The sequence below is a fragment of the Salmo salar genome, chromosome ssa06 (genome assembly GCF_905237065.1).
Source record: "Salmo salar chromosome ssa06, Ssal_v3.1, whole genome shotgun sequence".
In the NCBI taxonomy this organism is placed as follows: domain Eukaryota; kingdom Metazoa; phylum Chordata; class Actinopteri; order Salmoniformes; family Salmonidae; genus Salmo; species Salmo salar.
In genome coordinates this window covers 27418470-27434622 of record NC_059447.1, presented here as the reverse complement: position 1 = coordinate 27434622, position 16153 = coordinate 27418470, and the positions used below count along the sequence as shown (strand labels likewise).

At 45.0% G+C, this 16153-nt stretch overlaps 2 protein-coding genes across 3 annotated transcripts; one reads left to right on the top strand and one right to left on the bottom strand.

Annotated features, from left to right (window-relative positions):
• Positions 1-308: 308 nt before the first annotated feature.
• LOC123743416 (atherin) lies at positions 309-7960 on the top strand. Its single transcript, XM_045720099.1, has 6 exons — positions 309-775; positions 2984-3335; positions 3834-4031; positions 4150-4234; positions 4835-4949; positions 5594-7960. The coding sequence occupies exons 1-6, from the start codon at positions 422-424 to the stop codon at positions 5741-5743; spliced, it is 1254 nt and encodes a 417-aa protein (XP_045576055.1). The 5' UTR covers positions 309-421; the 3' UTR covers positions 5744-7960.
• A 203-nt stretch (positions 7961-8163) lies between these two features.
• Positions 8164-14719, bottom strand: LOC123743417 (very-long-chain enoyl-CoA reductase). Of its 2 annotated transcripts, XM_045720100.1 has the most exons (12): positions 14526-14719; positions 13986-14362; positions 13089-13140; positions 12205-12249; positions 11940-12043; positions 10910-11025; positions 10529-10634; positions 10230-10302; positions 9864-9907; positions 9437-9494; positions 9040-9128; positions 8164-8616 (listed from the first exon to the last, which is right to left on the bottom strand). In XM_045720100.1, the coding sequence occupies exons 2-12, from the start codon at positions 14145-14147 to the stop codon at positions 8443-8445; spliced, it is 1023 nt and encodes a 340-aa protein (XP_045576056.1). In that variant the 5' UTR covers positions 14148-14362; positions 14526-14719; the 3' UTR covers positions 8164-8442. The 2 variants fall into 2 exon arrangements, with proteins under 2 accessions (XP_045576056.1, XP_045576057.1); XM_045720101.1 differs by lacking the exon at positions 14526-14719 and having other exon boundaries at positions 9017-9128; positions 13986-14421.
• Between the last annotated feature and the right edge of the window lie 1434 nt (positions 14720-16153).

The window sequence follows — 16153 nt, the reverse complement described above, 5'->3', positions numbered from 1 at the left end:
AGCCAGCCACCGCCATGGTAATAACAGCAGGTCCTCCTTATCTATCTGCATCGTGTAGGCCTACAGTGCTATCACACCCTGGGGGAGAAGTGGGGTTATCCTTCCAGACTCACCCATTGTATATTATGAAACGTATATATATTTTTTTTTTACCCCAATTTATTATAAGTATTAAATGTTTGGTTTTTAAAGTGATGATAAATGAACACTTGGGCGCCTCGTTAGTCTTAACTTCGAAATACCACCTTAAATGTATCCTGTAGAATCAAGCTCTATCTCCAGTGGGTCACCTTAAAAGCGCACAACAACGCAAGCGTACAGCGAGGTTTCAATTTTTTCCTCTCAAGCCGGACTCGGGCCGCGGATCGCAACAAGGTTGACGCACTGAGGCAAAAACGAACGAACGACCCCAACCAGGAGAATGTCTGAACCCATGTACCGCGATTGGATTTTGGACACTATTGACTCACTACGGTCGCGAAAAGCCAGACCAGACCTTGAAAGAATTTGTCGAATGGTCCGGAGACGACATGGATCAGCGCCAGAACAAACCAGCGAGGAACTCGAGAAACTGATACAAGAGCAAACAGTCTTGAAAGTTAACTACAAGGGCTCGATTTCCTATCGAAATGCAGCCAAAGTAGTCCGAAGAAGCAGGAAAAAGGATGATCACACGACCAAAAGGACTGCGGTGGAAGAAGCTAACCACTCCGATCTGAGCAACGGGGACAGCGCACTCGGTCCCATTGACCAGGATGAGACGGAGCATTTAGAGGTAACGCAAGGCAGCAGCCTGTTTCAGTGACCCCGTGCCGTGACACACCGTCCATCTTCCCCAGAGAAGATAACAGACCCACGTCCTCACTATTATAATGAGTAGGCAGGCATATGGTGTAGCTGGGGAAATGGTGTTGTAGAGCGGGATTCTCTATTCAGGGAGGGGTGGCGTGATGAATGCAAGTGCACCGAAACAAACTGCCGCAGACGGGGAGCGGCTGTAGCTACCTCGCGCGACCGAGGTGAAAAATAGCCTACCAATAACAATGGAAGCTGCGCTTGCAATAATACAAAAAATAGGTTGTGCGTAGAAGTGAGTTTGTCCGGGCGCTGTTTGCTCTACAGCTTTAATCGACAAAAAAACTTGCACGATTGCCAGAATTGGAAACAACCACAGCCTAAAGCCGAAGGCTCTTTTCAAGCCCAAACTCAGCTTTTCAGTGAAGGGGGGGCCGAAGCGAAAGTCATACCTCGGATGTGCGTGACCGAGTGGGGGACAGTGTGCTCGGGTTATTTCACTGAGGGGGTGACGGTCGATGTATTCATAAGTAACACGCCGCTAGATATGAAGCCACGTTATTTATTGGGTTTCACGAGCGTCTGTCGCAGGAAAAAATTACCCAAAGTCAAAGTAGCCCCACTGAAGGTATTGCTGCTATAGAGGGAGCTTCGTGGTTAGAATTGGTCACATCCGACTAGATTCGGGAGCGCTCTCTGACTGAAGTGGGAAGTCTTTCGTGCGACTCCTCCATTTCGCACTTTTGTAATAAAATGGGAGAAAGGGGTGACGTTGTCCACGCTCTGTTCTTGTAGCGTATTATATATCCACAAGAAAAAGTAGCAGATTGCGTCAAGTATTATCCTTTGTGCCAATATATCTAATTAAAACTGTTATTGACAGATCCAAATAGCATATTCTGCATATCCCAATAATGGATCTCATGATTAACCGTCAAAATATTTGTATGGTAGTTAGGCCTATTCTTCAATACAATAACTTTAATGTCTGACTCAAGCGCCTCTGAGGTGCGGGGCGGGCTCTGCTGGGTTGAGCGCTCGTACTCGCGCCTCCGCTAGTTGTATCTTTGGACACGCACACAGGCTGAAGAAGATCATTTCTGCGTTTATATACAGTCATCGACGACAAAGCGAGTGCAATAAACCGTGTGCATATGTGAATAACACTTATAAATTCATATGTGGCCCATATTAAGCTATATTGGAATGAATAATTGTGGTTGGAATACCGAGCACAATGTGGGCGAATAGCGCAGCTGTAGTTCCGAACAGAGTGAACATCCTGTGTGCTCTACGGGGACAAGGCCTCCAATGGCAATTATTGTAGACAGCGGTCATATGAAGACTGGTTATTGCGACATCTGTATGAGCGTGGCTTTATGTCATGTCTCCTATAATCAGGAGTCGACTCGCGCTAACGCACACTATGTGCGCTGAAACACATTTTCAACCCGCTGATTATAGTTTATGGCACGTTCGTGAGTTTCTCCTTTCAGGTGTTGGCTTAGTTGCGTTCAAAATCGGCGAATGAATGTTTGTCTGACTGCTGCTCTAGCGGAAGGTCAGAAGAAAATGTGTAGGTATCATGGCTCAGTTTACATGATATTCAGTTTAAATGAAATAATTTGAATAATGTTTATTTAAGTTAAGTAAAGAATGCCATTATACACTTCTATCCAATCATTAACTTACAGTACAAAGGGGGGGGGGCACTCTCCCCCCACTAGTTCCCTCCCCCTCCAGTAGCCTGCTGTCCCTTCCCCCTCCCTTGCCTGAGTAGGCTATGTTGCTTCTCCTGCTGTACTTATCACTACCAGCAGAGCTGTTGTTGTCCTCGTTGATCTAAACGGGTCAATACGTTAAGGATGTAGACTGGCCTATAGCTGTTGTGCTGTCAATCAGATTGACACTCCCACTGTATTGTTCATTTATGAAAAATGATCTGAATTAATATTCTCTGTGGGTATTGAGAACATCAATTGTCCTTCTGTTACTCTCAAGCATGTTATTAGTACATTAGGCACCTGATTAATGTCACTGATGTAGTAACCAACTGATCTTTCTTGTTCACAATATAAAGTGGGGTGGATCATTTTGGGGGAGTATGATTAGAATGTTTTCACACACAAAAAAGCTCAACGGATGGGGAATCTCTTCAAATTCTTATGTTGCAATGGTTGTGTTCCAGAATGAGGTTCCAGTGTCAATGGAGACAGACAGCACCATGGAAGAGGAGGAAGAACAGGAGGGGGCTGATGAAGACGACCATGAGGGTTCCTCTCCCTCTCCTGAGGGTGAGGATGCTGTGCAGGGGGGGTCTGGTGCTGCCCACCCCTACTCTGCCCCCTGCTCTCCCAGCGGCTCTCGCCCTGGCCAAAGCCCTGTATCTGACTGCCCCTCTACCTGCAAGACCAGTAGGAGGTCCAGCCCTCTGTCCCCCTCTAGTCCCCTGGCCCTCAGGCAGAATGACTGTGTGTGTGACTCTGCCTTCTGCCCTGCTGACCATGGACCCTCAGGGATGCAGAGAAACACAGGAAGTGGTTAGTATGCTGTGTTAACAGATCATACTATGTGTATAAGTGTAGCCGATGTGGAATGGCTAGCTAGTTAGCTGTACTGCCCAGTGGTGACATCACCCGCTCTGAGACCTAGAAGTAGCCTAGTTGTTTCCCTTGCTCTGCACTGGCCATGGTGTCTGTGGAGCAATGGGTAACCGCTTTGTGAGTGCGTTGTGGTGTTGGGAACAGAAGATTGCTGGTTCAAGCCCAGTGAGGGACAGACATAACCTATCATGTTACACATGTTTTGGAGAAAACACTAACATATATAATTGTGCTTGCCGTAGTATCTTAATTTTGGGTAGAGACAGTGTTTTAGGAGTAGGTTTGCATTGTATTGACTAGCAATGACTTACAGTATAGTGAGTGAGGGAGTAAGCATCCAATGCCAGGAGACAGTTTCAAGCTGATATGTGTGTTTATGCCCCTGGGCATCTCTCTCTTTCTCTCCCCTCTCCCCCCTCTCTTTCTCTCCTTCAGGGGCTTTAAAGACGATAGTACAGCCATCAGGGACCTGTCCATGGGTTCAGAAGAGCTTGGTGAAGAGGGAGAGAGAGGATGGGGTGAGGATGGAGGAGAGTGGCCTCGCTTCTGACCAACTGGTTCCTGACTGTGTGGATGAGACCATGAAGGGTTCTGACAGACGGCCCAAGACGACGTCTTTTCCATCTGACGACTGTGGGTTTTCTCCTTTATTCTATGTCCGTCTCTCATGTTTCTATTTTCATCGTGTTCCCAGTGAGGATGTTTAGGATATCAGAGACACTGTGTTTACCGGCCACTGTATCTATTACAGGTGCTAAATACAAGAAGGGGATGGACGTCGCTTCTTACGTGATGGCTCAAGACGATGTCAAGAACGATGTGAAAAACAGAGAAATGTGAGTCTCTTAATGTATTTGACACCAGCTTGTAACCTGGGGACACTCACTGCATCCTTGCTAGAGCTTTGGTGCACTAAGTTCCTTATTACATGTTAGTTACACTGTTGTTAACCCTCCCACCCCAAAATACAACCCCAGACCCAGCTAGATAATTTTTTTTCAATTTAACCTTTGTTTAGCTAGGCAAGTCAGTTAAGAACAAATTCTTATTTTCAATGACGGCCTAGGAACAGTGGGTTAACTGCCTTGTTCAGGGGCAGAACAACAGATTTTTACCTTTTCTGCTTGGGGATTCAATCTAGAAACCTTTCGGTTACTGGCCCAATGCTCTTAACCACTAGGCTACCTGCCGCCCCATATACCTATCCCTTATCCCTCAACCACCACGCCTTAAGTCTACCTTTTCCTCCCCTCCTCCGCCGTCAACTCACTTCAATGTAGACATCATACAGACATAACCAATGTACATCCATATCTCCAAGGGACGCAAACCGCCTCAAATAGCACCTTCAAACGAAACGGCGTCAACAAAAGGACACATTTCTTGTATTTTGTCTGCAGTGTCTCACGCTATCTCCCCCATCCTCTACCCCACAGCTCTGTGAAGAAGGAGACGCTGAGGCAGAACTTATTGCTGTGGAGCGTGGCGGACGTGGCCACCTACATCTCTGCTGCAGGCTTTCCAGAGCAGGCTGTGGCTTTCAGAACACAGGTCAGTGCAGTCCCTCAAACTGCCACATGGGGGTGGTATCTGTAAACTCAGAAAACCGCTCAGACAGAGTCCCTGTCCAGAGACAGCCTCTAGCTAGCCAGAGACAGCCCCCAGGCACTCCTGGAGATGTGAAAGTGTTGGGTATATTATAATCAATATGGTGAACAGTCCACGTTGCCTATCAGTAGACAAGGTGAAGATTTGACCTTATTGCATTACAGTACCACCTATCCAATTGTTAGTGATCTGTATGAAGTGAAGTTCCTATGGGCTAGTGCAGTGACACTTTAATGGCAGCCTGCGGGATGTCCACACAGACCCGTGGCCCCCGTCCTCCTGTTGATTTCTAAAAGTGTCCATCTTGTAAAATGTATTTGAGTATCCCTGGGCTGGTGGTTGTTTCTTGACCTGGGTAAATGGCTTGGGCAAATAATAAGTTAAATGATATGAAAGCATACATGAAATGTATACATGACATGTGCATTGCTTTCATTAAAATATATGAACGTGCTCATCCATAAACCAAGCAACAGATCCTGTACCCCCTAGACTAGGAGGCATTTGCTTTGATGTAACTAGTTCACACCCCAATCCACATTTAGATGTTAGTTCAATCACTCCATCTGTTCTCCCCCCCGCAACAGGAAATTGATGGAAAGTCCCTGCTCCTGATGCAGCGCAGTGACGTGTTAACTGGCCTGTCCATCAGACTTGGGCCCGCCCTAAAGATCTACGAGCGCCACGTGAAGGTGCTACAGAGGACCCACTTCCTGGATGAGGAGGATGATCTGTGACCACGGTTGGGGGGAACAGAACAACACACTCCTCTGAGGAGCAGATGTATTCATACAGTATACACACATACTGTGCTCACTGGATCTCTAGAACCTTCTGTAACCGTTCAAGGAGGTGTGGGGAAAAGGACACTGTGGTCGTGACTTGGGCCTTGACAGTGATTATCAACATGTGTACGTGGGCTTCCATTCCACCTCTCTGGGGTACTGTTGTCACCTGACCCATTCTGGTGGTATTGCTTTTATAGGATCCCTCTCTAAACTCATATAGGAATGTTAGGATCCTGCCTAAGGACGCTATAGAAGTCAAGTGGAGGTCTGCCTGTTCTGTAAGGGGAGGCCTGCCTGTTCTGTAAGGGGAGGCCTGCCTGTTCTGTAAGGGGAGGCCTGCCTGTTCTGTAAGGGGAGGCCTGCCTGTTCTGTAAGGGGAGGCCTGCCTGTTCTGTAAGGGGAGGCCTGCCTGTTCTGTAAGGGGAGGCCTGCCTGTTCTGTAAGGGGAGGCCTGCCTGTTCTGTAAGGGGAGGTCTGCCTGTTCTGTAAGGGGAGGTCTGCCTGTTCTGTAAGGGGAGGACTGCCTGTTCTGTAAGGGGAGGCCTGCCTGTTCTGTAAGGGGAGGTCTGCCTGTTCTGTAAGGGGAGGTCTGCCTGTTCTGTAAGGGGAGGTCTGCCTGTTCTGTAAGGGGAGGTCTGCCTGTTCTGTAAGGGGAGGTCTGCCTGTTCTGTAAGGGGAGGTCTGCCTGTTCTGTAAGGGGAGGACTGCCTGTTCTGTAAGGGGAGGTCTGCCTGTTCTGTAAGGGGAGGACTGCCTGTTCTGTAAGGGGAGGTCTGCCTGTTCTGTAAGGGGAGGTCTTGCCTGTTCTGTAAGGGGAGGTCTGCCTGTTCTGTAAGGGGAGGTCTGCCTGTTCTGTAAGGGGAGGTCTGCCTGTTCTGTAAGGGGAGGTCTGCCTGTTCTATAAGGGAGGGCTGCCTGTTCTGTAAGGGGAGGTCTGCCTGTTCTGTAAGGGGAGGTCTGCCTGTTCTGTAAGGGGAGGTCTGCCTGTTCTGTAAGGGGAGGTCTGCCTGTTCTGTAAGGGGAGGTCTGCCTGTTCTGTAAGGGGAGGTCTGCCTGTTCTGTAAGGGGAGGGCTGGCTGTTCTGTAAGGGGAGGGCTGGCTGTTCTGTAAGGGGCGGGTCAGTGAGTGCAGCCAGTGAGAAAGACTTTCTGTGGATTCCTCAGACTCTAGACTTGGCTACCACTGGAGCTTACTTTAAAAGACTGGTTTCTGTGCTCCCTGAGTCAGTTCCACAAGAAAATAATAACATGTATACTTGGAATATCTGTTCCAGCAAATATGGTTCTCGCATTTCCTCATTGTTTACTCAGACAGTATTTTTTTAAAGACATGTCATATGGTACCCTCCATTTATCTACAAACTCAACGTTGTTTTTCTTTTATGATGACAATGTGAACTGATTTAATTTGAGAATGTACCGTATGAATTTGTTGATTCAAAGGTCAGTGATGTTGTCAATCTCTCATTATACCAGCAAAGGTAATGGAGCTTAGTCTCCAGATGTTCTCATGGCTTCACCAGTACTGATCTAGGTTTTATTACTGTTATCTTTTTCACTAACATTTAGAAATAGCAATATGTAGTACCTGCTAAACTAAGGCAACATAATGTTATTTGTATGGTTGCCTTCTGCATTCCTCTTCCCTTCATTTATGTTCATGTAATTTCTAAACATTTTAGATGAATCTAATTGAATCTACTGTGGATGAACCTAGATTTCATCTACAAAATGAAAACAGTTTGAAGCAGAATTCTAGTTGAAATGGGCTGGCAGACCAGAACCAACGTAGGACAAGGCCCCAATGTTTCTGAGGAGGGAGAAACAACTGAAATCTGTTCTTTTTTTTTTTTAAGGGAAAATTAACCAACCCAAAAATTTACTTCAGAACTTTAGGAAGTGTCATTGTAACACTAATACGTTTTCTTTGTTTACAATCTCAACACAGCAACACAATTCCCCACGACATGGTCGACATCTTGATGAAATTCAACATTGTTGTTATCTGAGAGGATTACAATGAGGTCTCTTAATTTTGCCTTGTGGCTTCTGCTTTTGAAACAACGTCACATTCCATATTTCCATCTGTTACGTGTTTGATGTCACACTGTTAATTGCTATGTTGGCCCTGTTTCCAGGGGGGAAAATAAAGTGATTGTCTTTTCCACTCTCTTGTAGTGTGATATTTATTATCTCTTTCTATATAATAAGTGGTAAGATGAATATGTCAATGGGTTAGTGTTACTGGCTGAAACCCAACCATCACACAGTGTAAATGCTGTTAGATTAAACTTTGTTTAAACAATGACACGTTCAGTCTTGACCCAAACGACAAGCTATAACATGCAACAAATAATACAAAACCAAACGTTTAAGTCACCACTTTAGTAAAACAAGTGTATTTTTTCCCATTAATTTATGCCTCCACACATTGACATGTACAGTACATACCGGTAGTACACATTACATCAGATTAAGACTCATCTGCATTTAAGTCATCAAAAGGGGTTTTCAACTCCCCAAAACCAGTCACAGTGTAGTTGAACTATTCCAACGACTCCTTCCAACCTACCCAGTCAGAAACACCAGCTGTATACTGCAGTGGGGCTGAAAGGGGTGAAGTTATGTGTGGGACCAGCCCCTCTCTGACTAAAGGATGAAGGGCAGTATAGGGGAGCGCAGGGTGGGGTAGTCACGGAACTCCTTGCGGTAGTTTCGGTGCTTTCCCCTGGCCCACACCGTCATCAGGACAAAGCCCACGATGGTGAAGAAAGCCACCGGCAAGCACTGGGTCATCACTGTGAAGCCCATCCACGACCCCAGCTGCAGAGGACCAGATACACTGTTACACACTCCTACATATTATACATGTAGTACCACAGGAGGCTGGTGAGAGGAGGACGGATTACAATAATGGCTGGAATGGACTAAATGGAATGGTATCAAACACAAGGAAACCATGTGTTGATGTGTTTGATACCGTTCCATTTATTCCGTTCCAGCCATTACTATGAGCATGTCCTCCCCAATTAAGGTGGCACCAGCCACCTGTGTGCAGTACACACCAACTCATCACTGTAGTACTGTTACATCTCTTGACACCTATTGGCCAGAAGGTGGCAGCATCACTATATCTCCAAACCCCAGGAGGGGAAGTGAAACACTGAATGTCAAAGTGTTTCCAGTCTAAAACGTGCAAATACAAATATTTAAATCAACTCACCATTCTTTACTAGAAAGCCTCACCTCGTATGTATAGTTGGGACAAGACACCAACGCGAAGATCCAGGTGAATGGATTCTTAGTTGGGTGTGGGATCTTCTTGACCTTTGAACCTGGGATAATATGAGAAAGAATGGAGAAAAAGAGGGTAACATCCTGTAAAGCAGTGCTCGTCAATTAATCAATTAATCAATCAATCAAATGTATTTCTAAAAGCCCTTTTCACATCATCAGTTGTCACAAAGTATACAAATACTCAGCCTAAAACCCCAAACAGCAAGCAATGCAGAAACACAGTGGCTAGGAAAAACTCCCTTGAAAGGAAGGAACCTAGGAACCTTGTGTGCTAACTTTCAAAGTACATATCTGATAATGGACTGCACTGCATGAATAAGATCAGCATGAGCCTATGGGAGCTCACCTGGACATTTGAGGTTGCGTAGAGTGATGTTGATGGAGAAGTTGCCGACCTGACAGAACTGTGAGGATGAGGAAAACACAATAACATGCCAAAGGGCTCAATCAGCCACAACTCTAACCAAAAACAAAAGAAAACCTGGCGACATATCCTGGTGAAACTTTACATTAAGTTGCTCTTATACTTACCTAATAACAATGTGATAACTCTAGTAACGCCATTAAGATATTATTGTTACTCTGCTGGGAATTCTGATCTAAATTGCACTGATGTTAATGATGTTATTATTGTGTAACGTGTCAGGTGGTGAGACTAATGGGCCTACTGTGTAGCCTCAACTCCACTACAAAGAAACAACTCAATTCATATATTACAACATTAGGTATTCAAATAAATATATTCTTCATTACACTAACTAAAGCATACTTACTAAGAATATAATGAGTGCTGTCTTCACTTGCTGTTGCCCATAGTCTGTAAACACACAAGCAGGTGTGATGTATCATGGGAAAGGACATTGAAAGTCATTAGGGATTGTGGAAAGATCCATCTGCATTCTGTAACATTCTGGCAACCAGCAGACAGAGTAGAGATGACCATCTGTATTCTGTAACATCCTGGCAACCACCAGACAGAGTAGAGATGACCATCTGTATTCTGTAACATCCTGGCAACCACCAGACAGAGTAGAGATGACCATCTGTATTATGTAACATCCTGGCAACCAGCAGACAGAGTAGAGATGAGTGTGCATTAGATGGGTTAGTGACATCCCCTCAGGGTAGACAGGACTTACAGGGCGGTGTATAGAGGGGATGGTTGATGTAGTAGGCCATCCATGCTGCGAAACACCAGTAATAACTGCAGTTCTGGAAAAGAAGCAAGACCAGTTTTTGTACAAGTCATCAGAATAATAACACATTAATTAGACAATCTGTTTACCCCTGAGAATAAGTTTAAAAACTATGTCACATGAAAGTAAACCATTAAATAAAAGGGGAAAAAATACTGCTATTATCAGATATCATTGGATCAAACTGGATCACAGGTCCTCTTTAGAATCAGATTGGAGATTCCCTTATTCAATCTTCTCACCTTGAAGATGTTTCTCAGTGGCATGGTACCATGGGAGATTCGGTGGATGAACAGCGTCTCAAGGATTCTCTTCACATAGTGGAAGGAGTGACACATGCAGGCCAAACTGCAGCGGGAGGGGAAAAGTGATCATAGTATAGATTACGTCTTATTATCATCACATATTTAGCTTTGATTACTACATCATTCACTCACTGGTCTCTATGACAGTCCGAGATGGCTGTCATGCTTCTCTGATGCAGCACACACATTATCTTCACTGTCAACACCATCACCGGTCAACCAGACTTAATTATGTCACTGTAATCATCACTTGGAGAGTGTGAGGTACAGTGACAGAGATAGAATAGATACTTGAAAATGCAGTAATTTGACACTCACTGTACAACCCAGTGCTTGCTGCTGCTAAAGTCATACTTTGGGGCATAGATGAAAGGCAGGCGGAAGTAGAACATCAAGTAGATGAGCAGTGGTCCGTAACACTCTGATAGGAAGACCTGAGAAGGGGGGGAAACATAAAGGTGAGACATGCAGGTGCTGATTGGATCAGTAGGTGGTACTAGCTTCACCTTGCGTTCTGATAGGCTGGATGGAAGTTTTATTATATTGCTTTTACCTATCCGATCATTTCAGATCTACAGGAGTGCCTAGGGAGGAGGGTAAGTAGATGATTTGTAATTGAGCAATAGAGAAAACAAGTGAGCATGTAACACAAGCATTCCCCTAGAGATATGGCAGCTTAGCTGACAGTCAGTTTGTGATGAAACAGATCTCTGAATCAACACCTCTGGCATGGGTCCAGGCCCAGCACGGGTGACTGATCGCTACTGTTGATCTCAGCTATGGTGCCAGGCTGCAAGGAGTAGACTGGACCCCGCTACCCCCCAACACTGGCATCACCCTATTCCACTGGGGGTTCAGAGACAGGTGGATGAGGGGTGAGACGATTGAGGATATGGAGCGTGGTTACAGTATGTGGTTGGTTGTGGAGAATGGTTGAGGACGCTGTGGCAATGGAGGGTGAAAAGGAGGTCAGGGGGATAAACACCTGTGGGGGAAATAGGGCCATGAGATTATGTGTCCTAAGACAGAGGATACAGGAGCTAGGAGGTGATAGAAAACCGAACCAGAGGACAGTGAATCTATCTGTCAGTGTGGGTGTATATTTATATTCAAGGCTATAGTTGATTAATTGAGGGAGTGTGGCTGTGTATATTTAAATGCAGTATAGACATGTCAAGATATGCAGTATAATGTGGGTGTGTGTACGCGCATTTGTGTGTGTGTGTGATTGTGCGCATGAGTGCATTTGTGTGTGTGCACTTGAGGGTGATTGAGTGTGTGTGTTTGTGGGCATGCATATGTGCGTGTGTGCATTAACACGTGTGTGTGTGTGTTTGCATGTGCTTACAGTGCCCCAGGCGATCTGGGCCCCCATGTCAGAGAAGTAGAAGCTGGCCGTGGTTCCAACAGGAAGTGTCTGCAAGACGTCCTCATCCTTCAGACACTTACCCTCTGTGGAGCAAGACAGAGCACAATGCTATAGTCAGCCATGACATTGTGGACCATTTCACAGACGATAAGACCTTTATAGTGTTTTGGTATAGCAATTTCTAGTACTCATTTGAGACTGTGTAGGTAGTTGAGGCATCATGCATGGGAGGTGTGGGGCTTACTAGGATCCAGGCGTAAGGACTGTCTGGCTGGGTACCACTGGGGATCTGACAAGAAGACAGAAGTTAATTAAGCTTATAATAGCCTCCATTTCAAGGCTTCCTTCCAGTAGCCGAATGATTAACGAGACTTGGAAAGATGGCATTGCGAGACTAACCTCATAGTTATCATGACAGATTGTATATGGATCATACATATCTACACTCTTAGAAAAAAGTATTCCAGAAGGGTTCTTCGGCTGTCCCCATAGGAGAAACCTTTTGGGTTTCATCCATGTAGAACCCTCTGTGGAAAGGGTTCTACATGGAACCGAAACGGTTCTACTTGGAACCAAAAGAGTTCTACCTGGAACTAACCGGGGTTCTTCAAAGGGTACGGCCGAAGAACCCTTTTAGGTTCTAGAAAGCATATTTAGTTCTAAGAGTGCAGAGCAGGGATGGGCAACTGTCTCCCCCTTTTGAAGGCCCTCTGAACAATTTTCCTTTCCGCCCCATGACAAAATGAGTAGAATTGCATGAAATGAATTATATAATTGCAAAATCTTCTCTCTGCCACATGGCAAAATGTGTATAATATCAGTGAACTTGCTTTAAAACTGCAACATTTCCATTTCGCCCCATGGCAAAATGTGTAGAATTGCACAACATTAACTCTAAAACTTTCATATTTTCTCTCTGCTGTCAAGAGCAACTGCGGCCCCTCTTGATGAGTTCAGATTTCTTGTGGCCCCCACCCCCATCAAAGTTGCCCATCCCTGGTGTAGAGAGTAGATCATGTTACAAAAATGTTTTACATTTCATGTTGTTACATCACTGACTGAAAGTTGATCTGGATAAGATCGTCCGCTAAATGACTACATTTTAACTGGACTTTGTCATATACTCACTTGATTTGTGGAACAAAGCCTTAATATCCAAAATAGTAGAAGTTGGCTCAACCTGTACAGAAAGACAATCAATCATAGGCAAACATACTCCTAGTGTTACTGCCATGGGTCTAACAAATGTATCCCAGATAGATTTATTGACTAAAGTTTGATATTTGTTTTCAAGTTGTGAAATTAGTACCATACCACATACGTATGTTATAATACTAACATATTTATTCCCACTGCTAAGACAGCCAAGGCAAATGAAAGAAGCCTACAGTTAAAGGAATAATAAATATCTTGAAGAAATGGTGAGACTATGATACAGCATTTCAAATGTAATTAATTATCATCGCAACACAAATGTTCACATTCATAAAAGCTACTAAAAACATGGTGCTTGCTGTTGGCTTCAAGACACCCACTGGCTTCAGGGAACTGAGCTGACACATAACTCATAACTCGCCCAGAAGATTCCTATAAGATCAGGGGGTATTTTCACCTCCTAACTGCAACACAACCTCTGTAGAATCAGCCATAGCGTCTGTGAACTGTAAATTAGCCGGCTGTCCGGTCAAAGGGATGACTCTGTAACTTCTTGAGCTAAAGCAAACAAGTGTCCTCTGACTTCAGACAGTATTATGGCTTTTACTAGGACTGTAATTAGACCTCAACTGATGATTTCAAACTTTGAAATGTGATTTTGCTCAGTGTACCGTATCAAATACTATATTGAACGTGCACAGTGACTGATGAGACACAGTGACACAGCCAGCCACACACGCGCTTGTGCGCAAGCACGCACACACACACACACGCGCGCGCGCACGCACGCACGCACGCACGCACGCACACACACACACACACACACACACACACACACACACACACACACACACACACACACACACTCACTTTGTCCAAGAGTAGTAGCTTCTCCTTTGTCTTTGCATCCACGATTTCTACCTCAAAGTAAACAATCCTTTTGGCCTTTTTGGGTGGTTTAGGTCTTGGTCTTGGGGCTGAACTTTTCTTTTCTTGTCCAGTTGCCTTCGCCTCTAAAGCCAGTGTATCCATGACCCCTTTTGAACTATGACCTCAATGTGCCTCCGCACTAAAATGAGGTCCCTCCAATGGTTTGAAAAAACCTAGTTAGTGTTCTCTACTTGTATCAGATTAGAAGCTGTAGTCTAACACTGCTATGTCCTCTGCGACTGTTTTTCTTACTCTCTGTACCCTTCAAATAGCCTTCCAGAATGGGAAACGACTATGTCACAGTAAACAGCCTTTTCCTGTGTGAGGGTGTGAGAAAGAGGTAAAGAAAGCAAGAGGGTGGGAGAGAGAGAGAGAGAGAGAGAGAGAGAGAGAGAGAGAGAGAGAGAGAGAGAGAGGTTGCCTGTGAGATGTTCGTAAAATGAGAGGGGGTTAAACGTCAGTAACCCACCACCACCTCACCTGAAGAGAGGCCTTCCACCAGATACCGGACCCCCTCCACACCCACAAACGTACTGAAGGCGAAACCCGAGGCGCCCAAGACATAATCCGTAGCTCACACGTCGCAAGGCTAAATATAAGAAGCCCGATTTGCTCTGCTCTGTTCTGCAGTAGCTCAGTAACCTTGGTCAGCCACACACAACCCTACTCAGAAACAGATCCCTCTCTGCTCTCAGAAGAGCCAAAACACATCTCTGCTGAGCTCTGCTCCTCACTCCGTCACACTGTCTCACACCGACCCTCCTATAGGCCTTATCCATGTGGATGAGGGACAGCCAGGCCTCTGCATACCGACACCTACCCCTCCCCCAGGCCACCTGTGCCATTTTTTTCTACCACTCTGACCTCGAGAACGAACAAAAACAAACACATGTTTATTTTAGAGTGTGTGTATTCTCCCAATACCATGAACAAATATTAAGGCCTAATACTGTCCTGTCATTTTCCAATGGAGTGAGGGCTGTCAGCTGTAGTGCTCTCAGAGCTCTGAGGTGCTGGCTGTCAGTTGGGGGGCTTGGAGATGTTGCCCAAGATATCCTTTAGACAGAGGGATCATGTCCTTCATATTTGACTAAAAGGAGCATCTCAACACACACAGGCAGCAGATCTGTATTCTATATTTACAATCTGGTTAAACCACCCAGCAACGCACATCAGACAGGAGCACAAAGTGGTACAAGAACACAGTAAGCTTTTCTGATGTATCTGCATGAATTAAGATGCTGTAACATATTAGCTGAGTAGCTCAGCGGTCTAAGGCACTGCATCTCAGTGCTAGAGGCATCACTACAGACCCTGGTTCGATTCCAGGCTGTATTACAACCGGCCGTGATTGGGAGTCCCATAGGGTGGCGCACAATTGGCCCAGCATTGTCCGGGTTAGGGTTTGGCCGGGGTAGGTTGTAAATAAGAATTTGTTCTTAACCGACTTGCTTAGTTAAATAAAGGTTAAATAAAAAATTTAAATAAAATCTGTTCTCATGTTAACAATGATTTGTTCAAAGGAGACTGATGATTATGTGCAGAAAAGCAGTCTCTGTGTTGGAGTGGACAGGAGTTGGAAAACCTGGACAGGAGTTAGAAAACCTGGACAGGAGTTAGAAAACCTGGACAGGAGTTAGAAAACCTGGACAGGAGTTAGAAAACCTGGACAGGAGTTAGAAAACCTGGACAGGAGTTAGAAAACCTGGACAGGAGTTAGAAAACCTGGACAGGAGTTGGAAAAGCTGTCCTATCATGTTGCCGCCAGCAAATTCAATTGATTTAAACAAATGACTCTCTCATAATCTCAATTTATGTTCAAGTTTGTTTTTTTGGACGTTGTGATTAGCAGCAGATGTTATGGTACGGTGGGCTCGTATTATTAGCCTGGAATCCAAACTGATACTGGAGAATATCAGGTTGTCATGCTATGGGGCTCTCCAGTGAAGCATGAGAATAATGTTACCGTTTCCGTGATTTAAGAAGCTGCAATGCTGCCCCTCTGTGGTAGTCAGCATTATTATCACTTTACTTTGCAAGTTATATCTTCTTTATTTTCCAGTCCTGACATGTGGTAATTTTAAAGCCAATATCTTTCCATATCATGA